This window comes from Girardinichthys multiradiatus, chromosome Y (assembly GCF_021462225.1).
Source record: "Girardinichthys multiradiatus isolate DD_20200921_A chromosome Y, DD_fGirMul_XY1, whole genome shotgun sequence".
In the NCBI taxonomy this organism is placed as follows: domain Eukaryota; kingdom Metazoa; phylum Chordata; class Actinopteri; order Cyprinodontiformes; family Goodeidae; genus Girardinichthys; species Girardinichthys multiradiatus.
In genome coordinates, this window is record NC_061818.1 from 29,023,932 (window position 1) to 29,031,581 (window position 7,650).

Here is a 7,650-nt window from a genome sequence, read left to right on the forward strand (position 1 = left end):
AATAAATTCCAGTTGTAAAAATTGGCAGAGTTTTATCCTTTCTAGATCTGAACAGAGCGATTCTGTGTACCTGATCCTCACGTTCAAAGCCGGGAGCTTTGGGATAGTTAGACGTCAGAGGTGAGACACGGGATGTGGCGGACTCTGAACATAAACTAGTATTAGTTAGGGGTATTGGCCTGCTGATGGACCCCACTGGGGATAACAAACTGTCGCTTCCTGAGCTTGGTGTTACAGTGGAGTTACTAGAACATGAAACCTGAGAAAGAGAAGCGCACATGACTTGAACAAAATAATGATCAAAAAAATAACAAATGAAATCAAAACTGCCATTTCAGATAGACTACAAAGTTGATGAAATGAAAATCTATAAAGACTGATAGAAAAACAGTGAAATGTCAAAGTAAAAGAAAAATACATGTATGATAAATGTAAGAAAAACAAGGATAGCAAGTGCAGTAAACAACCTTAGTTGGGCTCTGGTCAATTTGCTATCATTGAACGGAAAAACAGAGAAAAACATACATGTCCTACTTGTCCGTTGCTACTGGTTGCGTTGGTGCTAAGGTTGGCTCCACTGTTCCACTCAGAGATTGGACACTCAGAAAACTGCTGGGAGCCCAGCTGGGACTGCGAACTTGAATGTATTGCTGAAAGCAATGAGTTCATGGTCTCCTCTGTAGAAGGAATTCCTACAAAGATTCAAATAAATCCATTCATCTAAACTTTCAGTGAAATATGCTTTAGCTCTTTTCACACATGGTTTGCAGCTTTTGTTTGGAAAAGAAGAAAACAAAGCCCCTCCTGGTGGAGCCTTAGTTTGCTTACAAATAGCTACTCAGAATCATAGTCAGCAAGGAGCAAGAGGTTTCATTCTTTTTTTCTCTTAATTTGGTTTTGTGGCTATCCCCGGTGCTGGAAAAGATGTTTATTGTGCACATCTTACAAACCCTACCTGGAATCAATATGAGACCCATTTAAACACATATGTTAGGCTTACTTTAGAAGTGGCTAGTAGACATGAGTCACGGTGCCCTTCTCGTGGTGAGTTAAATACCACTGTACCACAGTTTTAACGCAATAACTTAAAACATATAATGAAAATAAATTATCTAACCGCTTTAATTTAAAGATTGCCAGATTTCCAACTGTGACTCTAAAGCAGCATTACCTTAATAAAAAAGGTGATTAGTGCTCCAGTAGTTTCCACAACTTGGCTGTCTGTGTTTTTTGTGAATGGGAATAATTCTAAATAACCAAATTTGCCTTTCATGTTTATGGAAAAAGTGTAGTGGCCTTCTTTCAATCAGCTGAGCATAAGTGTGCAACACCAAGGGTGAAATGGACAGTAGTGTATTACTCTAAACTTTATACAGTCGGAAACAACTCTGATTACTTCACCGCTTTCTGTAGAACCTTATTAAAAAGGAGTTCAAACCACAGAAAATGTGGATGGTCTTAAAAAATGTAACTACTTAAAACCTTGGTATTTCTTGCAACTGGTAACTGGCCAATGCCTAGTGGCGAGTGGTGCAAATTAGAAGGTTCACTATTCCCATTTTAAAATGACACAACAATTGTAGTTTTTTAACATTAGACTTACTTTCCACATGTGCAAATGCACAAAATGGTCCTCTGGGACAATAACCTGTTTGTCGTTTATCATTGCATTTAGTGGATTTGTAGATCTGAAACAAAGAAAAACCAATCATATGTTAACACTATGCAACACTTAAACACCTTTGATTAGAAGAGACAAAAATCTAAACTGTGTTTCACAAACTTGGTTTAAGAACAATTTCTGACAGAATTTAACCTTAAAATCTTCATTTCACTAATATTTTAATGAAATAAATAATTTTCTAGTTATTGCTTTAAAACACATCTCACTCACCTCTGGGTGAAACTGCTGTTCAGTACGAGAGTGACAATACTGGCAACTGTCTCCACTGTCACACTTTGATGGCTCACCCCATTCGTCACCATGTTTCACATTAGGGCAAGGAGTTGACCTGCATGCAGTCAATACCTTTAACATGCTAATGCAGGGACACACCATAATATTTTCCTTAGTACTAAACAATAGCTCACCTGTACTTGAACTTCCGTGGATTTCGCCTTCGATCCCTGCTGTTGTGGTAGTGGGGACACGCGTAGCCCTGTCTGCATAATCTTGGCGGTTTAGTACACTGATCTGTTTTATAATTGGCTAACACGAAGTTGGTGTCTGCAAAATGAGAAAAAATACCTTTTAATGTCATATTTCTTCCTTTTGTTTTGCAAAAATAGCAACTAGTTTGCTTCTTTACAACTAAAGTGTTCCTTGAATGCAAACCTTGCTCCATTTAAGAGGTGAATACTCACCTTTCCACCAGGGATCTTCAGTCAGAGTTTTCTCAATCATAGCTTGGCTGGCGAGTACACCAGGTTGCAAGTCTGGGATACCTTCCCCAGATCCCAACTGGCCATTCTGGAGGGCCTCTTGTGCTTGTATTTCTCTATGAACATAGAGAAAATAAAATTATTTCACTCATTTCTTAAGAAAAAAAGAACTAAAAATAACCCATACACAAGTAAACTGTGAAGGGAAATTATGTTAAAAAACTGGGCTTCTTTTTTGTCTTAGAAATCTTTGCAATGACCTTTAAAATTATTCTGTGTCCTCACTCTTAAAAGTGTATAAAATGGGGTTTCTTCCCCATTTGCTTTGCACATTACCTGATATCATAGACTGGAGGTCGGAGATCATGTGGCCCGTGAGCAAAAGCACAGTGGAGGCCATTCTTCACACAATGCCCTCGAGCGTCAGTCTCATGGATACAAGTGCCAGTCTTGTAATATCGTAGATGGTACTTGCGCTCTGTGTCACCAGTGGTGCGGTGTAAATACGGGCAACTAAGAAAACAAGCACACAGAAAATGCAGATATCTAATCAAATTTGATTTCAAATATAGCAGGTTTTAAGATTACATCATCACCATATTTGAAGGGCAAAAAATAAGCCTGCAACTTTAGGAAAGCCTAATCTATGGGTCGTTTTAAAACGCACAGAGATTACACGTCTTCATAAAAGCAATAACTTATTCTACCTGCATACCTTTTTACAGAAAACCCTTTAATGCTTTAAGAAATGTGTGACCAGCAAGCCTCTTGAATAAACCAAATTTTCTTTTCATGAGCTATAGTTGCTATAGCAACACACAAGGTCATACAAAAATAGCTTTTATTACAGAGGAGGAACTGTGAGGTTTGCAGTATACTATACATGTTTCATTAGTCTAGAAAATTGTTAAGCATTCAGTTAATTAAACTGTTATTACTGTTAATTAGCTGTCACGGAGCAAAGCTGCATTAATTGGAGAGGCACTGTCAGCCCTTTTTTTATTTATTCTAATATGTATTTTTAATTAATTAAAATTTATTTTTAATCAGACAGTAAAACATTTTCAACACCCTTAAAAAAGTTTTTGGCAAATGGCAAAAAAAAATAAATATGTAAGGAAATGTATGGAGATAAACATACAACTTACTCTAAACATTGTGAGAATCTAGTACTTTTAAAGATGTCACGTTTTGAGAAAAATACCATCACCTTTGGTTTAAAAACAATATAAAAGCTGCATAAATGTAAGCTAGAAAAGAAGAGCCAGCTAGTCAAACAAGGAGCCAATCAGAAGAAAATATAAACCAGTCATGCAACATAAAGGATAAATTCATCAATTTTACATTGTGGGCAATGTTGATGAATGCAGCAAATATATGTAGGAACGCCACTATAGATGGATTTAATGTCACTTCACTTCCTTATAAAAAGACACACTTCCTTTTTTTTGTGTTTGTGTGTGTGTGTGTGTGTGTGTGGGTGGGGGGGGACACTACAGTTTGATTAAGACTCAATGCAACTGCTGGGCAGCTCAGTGCAATAAAAGCTTGAAATAATCAAACAATAATAATCGAACACCTAAAACTTACTGTTTTAGGTGTTCGATTATCATACTTTCCATCATAAGGTCTGCTTTAAAGGGGGAGTGGCAGATTCACAATGACTGGATGTCTGAGACCTTCAAAATTCAGACAAAAACAGCTTGATCCTCCTAAAGAATGTCTAAACTAATTCACTAATTCGCTAATTCTGTTCATGTTTTTAAGTGCCTGTACAACAAAAACACACACGTATTTTTTTTAGCTCGAGCAAAACTTAGGATGCAAAACGTGTTCAGATCAAGGCACTTTTAATTAATATTATATTTATTTGCCCAGGAAACTAACAGCAATTAAAATATTCCTTTGTGCATTAATCATTACAATGCTATCAAATAACAGAGGATTTGACTAAAATACCTTATAACACATTACGATAACTTGACACATGACACAGAGTTTTTATTTAGTACCTGCATATGCATAATCAATAGAAAAGCATCTGTTTTGTCCTAATTTGCAAAAACGGAGGTTGTTTCAGACATGGTAAAACTAGGCATATTACATTCAGCAATTGGTTTACACTTTTGGCTTTGCCATTCCTTTAAAATAAGCCTTTTAATTGCTATTGTGGGAGAATGACCCATGATTACATAAAGTGAATAGAAAATCTTTTTGTATTATTGTAAATAATATATACAATTAATTATTTGGAGGAAACCCAGAACATCATGCGTTAACTTTTTTTCTGTTTGCAATTTAACATAATCTTATTGCTAAAAGTTTTGTTCTCACAAAACTGTATTTCATTTACCCAAAACAGAGTAGAATTTTTTAAAATCATCCAACCAGTCTGTTACAGTACCTGCTGAAATGATACATAAGCCCATCCTTAATTAGTCTTCACAGAGTCCAGATTCCATTAAAAGTTAAACATATCTGAATTTAAAAATGAAACTATAACATTTAGTTTAAAAAAATTATTTAAGGAGAAAGTAGTTCTGTTAAAAGGTGCTTTGGAAAAGAGTTCTCAGTCACTGTCTTAAATAGGAAAAATATGAAGTTATACAGTAAGGAACATTACATTAAACAACATTCATTCCTCTAAAAACATTTATTAAATATCATTAATTGAAAGTTCCATGGCAAAATCTTTTTTTTTTTTTTTTGTATTTCCGTGACTTTGGGTCGCAATGTTTCAAAGATTTCATTGTTTCAATGTGTAAGAACATGCATTACACCAGATATTCTTCATTTTCTACCAACATATATCATATTCATATCAAAATAACGTTTTTATAATGCCCTTTCAGAAGAAATTGTTTGTTTTAACATCCACCTGAGCTGAAAACTTTAATAACCTACCTTGTAAAACTCACTCTTTGAAGCAACAAATAGAAGCTATGACCACAGAATAAATCCACCAAATGATTGAAATTCTTAATTTATCGATGATATGATTAAAAACGATTGTTGTTCCAAACATGTCACTCACCCTGCAACGTGCTTGTTTATGGTAACGGGTACTTACTCATCTCCATCGGGGCAGATCCCTGTGGTCTCGTCGTATTTCGTGCAGTACACGTCGGGGCTGTAGTTAAAGGTCCCGTCTCTTCTTCTGATGGGTCGCCTTCGTCGCTGGTTCAGAAAATGCCAGTGAAAGCAAGTAAAGGGTCTGTGCTGCGTACACTTGTGCTGGAGGAACAAGGGACACTGTTCCGTCCTGAACTCCTTCAAGTATCTGCAACAGCGAGAGGAACAAAAAAACAACGCGGCGTCGTGAGCCGAGCTTAAAAACGGCTTCCCGGTAAATCCCGAGCGGACAAAAGCAAAAGGGAAAGGACAGAGATGCGTCGTGTTGTAAAATACTACTATAGAGTATGTTGGGTCGTCAACGTTGGCTCCGCTATTCCGAACGATAACTACGCATCCTTTTTCACGTAACAGTTGTTCACAACATCCAAGCGTACGTCTATAACTGTGCGTAGAAAGAAGGAACTTAAAATAAGGCCGAGCTATTTACAAGCAGAATGGTTAGCGAGTTCCTTGCTAATCACTTAGGGAACCAAGAAGTCTGTATAATGTTAAATACACGATTCAAAATCATTCCACATTGTTGTGGAACAAATGCCAACGACCCGACAACGGACTGTTAGGCAGCAAGGCGAAAGAAGACGTCCGTCTTCTCTGCCTTGGCGCTAGTGTTGTTAGCAGTCGTTGTTTGCCATGTAACGTAAGGCAGTCACAAAGCCAGGAAAAGCACCATGTTTTTAACGCACACACGAGAGTTGAGAAATACTAGACGTGCAAACGCATAAAGGTGCATGCTCAACTGGCATTTTTGTCAACAATTAATTTTCCTAATACTTCGTTGCAGCGTTACTCACGTATAGTGGGTAGGTTTCTCGGTTTGAGGAGACGCATTGGCCGCCGTTTTCGAAACCGACGGCATTTTCAGTCAAAACAATGAATTGCGCATGCGCTCGGATCTGTTGCTCGTCTGCAGGCACGTCCGCCTGCACGACAACATTCTGCAAACGGCCATACTATGGATGTTAGGGAACGTAGAAAAACATTAAAAAGCTGCCTACTTTTTTATTACCACGGAATGATGGGGAAATTAATATAAATGTATAGAAAAATTGTTTAGGATTAAGACAAGATTAAAATGGAGATACTGAGCGGAAAACTCAAAAATGAGAAGAATATTTGAGATGATCATATCATTGATATTTAATCAAACCAAATTTTGTGTTGCATGTGTGATGCCAGATACATAAAGTTTCATATAGCTTCTTGATTTTACCTTTCATATTGGATGGGACATTTAGTTGAAAATTATTTTTATTTGGAAATGACTCTTCTACCTGGTTAGTTAACCTAATAAGTCATATGAGAAAATGTAAAGTTAGTTTGTTTCAAAAGTGCTTTTAAGAACAATTTTTATTTTATTTTTTTGTCTCTAAGGACAACAATATTTTGAAAAGAAAACATAATTTTCTTTATAAAAAGTTACTCAGTTTTACTCTCAACAACTTTTTTAAGAGTGGAAATATTTAAAAAAACTTTATTTATTCATTTATTTATTTATAGAACGCTGGTTTGGTTATCTAAATTAGTTGCCAACTATTACATTTTAAGTATTTATTGTAAAAGCACATGACCTCATAAATTTTCATGTCTACATTGTTATTTTTCAGTTTATCACATAACATTTTTCGATTGGACTCCAAAGTATTGTACAACTTAATTAGAAAATGAATAATAATAAAAAGTTTTATATCCTACATTAAAGGGCTGCATGGTGACACAGTTGGCAGCACTTCTGCCTCGCAGCAAGAAGGTCTGGGGTTCCAATCCCAATCTGGGGTTTCTCTGTTTGGAGTTTGCATGTTCTCCCTGTGCATGTGTAGGTATTCACCAGGTACTCCTACACTCCAAACACATCAGATTATGGTTAGATTATTTGGTTGCTCTAAATTGCCTTTAAGTATGATGGTGCTAGAGAATCACACCTAATCACATCCTAAATTAAGGATTTAATTTTACAGTGACATATTCATGGATGGATGTTAGTTTGTGTTTGCAGGGATCCTTCTTGCGGTCTCACACTATATTGTCAATATATCCAACGTTACTTCATATTTGGGATATACACATACACAGTCCATTCAATGTATTTAGTTCTTTATCCCGAATTAATCCTGAATAAATCATTTAAATTTGTAT

At 36.2% G+C, this 7,650-nt stretch overlaps 1 protein-coding gene across 4 annotated transcripts in view; it reads right to left on the reverse strand.

Moving 5' to 3' along the window:
* Positions 1-6,462, reverse strand: part of LOC124864299 (putative E3 ubiquitin-protein ligase UNKL) — a 90,452-nt gene extending 83,990 nt beyond the window's left edge. For 3 of the 4 annotated variants that reach the window (XR_007037286.1, XM_047359031.1, XM_047359030.1), the window contains exons 1-9: positions 6,309-6,462; positions 5,453-5,662; positions 2,719-2,895; positions 2,365-2,498; positions 2,092-2,227; positions 1,895-2,012; positions 1,604-1,688; positions 526-692; positions 71-259 (exon numbers count right to left, since the gene is read on the reverse strand). Coding sequence is in view for 3 of the 4 variants with exons in the window: in XM_047359031.1 (XP_047214987.1) it covers positions 71-259; positions 526-692; positions 1,604-1,688; positions 1,895-2,012; positions 2,092-2,227; positions 2,365-2,498; positions 2,719-2,895; positions 5,453-5,662; positions 6,309-6,373 (1,281 nt within the window). In the remaining variant the exon portion in view is untranslated. The remainder of the gene's footprint in view (positions 1-70; positions 260-525; positions 693-1,603; positions 1,689-1,894; positions 2,013-2,091; positions 2,228-2,364; positions 2,499-2,718; positions 2,896-5,452; positions 5,663-6,308) is intronic. The other variant, XM_047359032.1, reaches the window with a different exon arrangement.
* Positions 6,463-7,650: the final 1,188 nt, after the last annotated feature.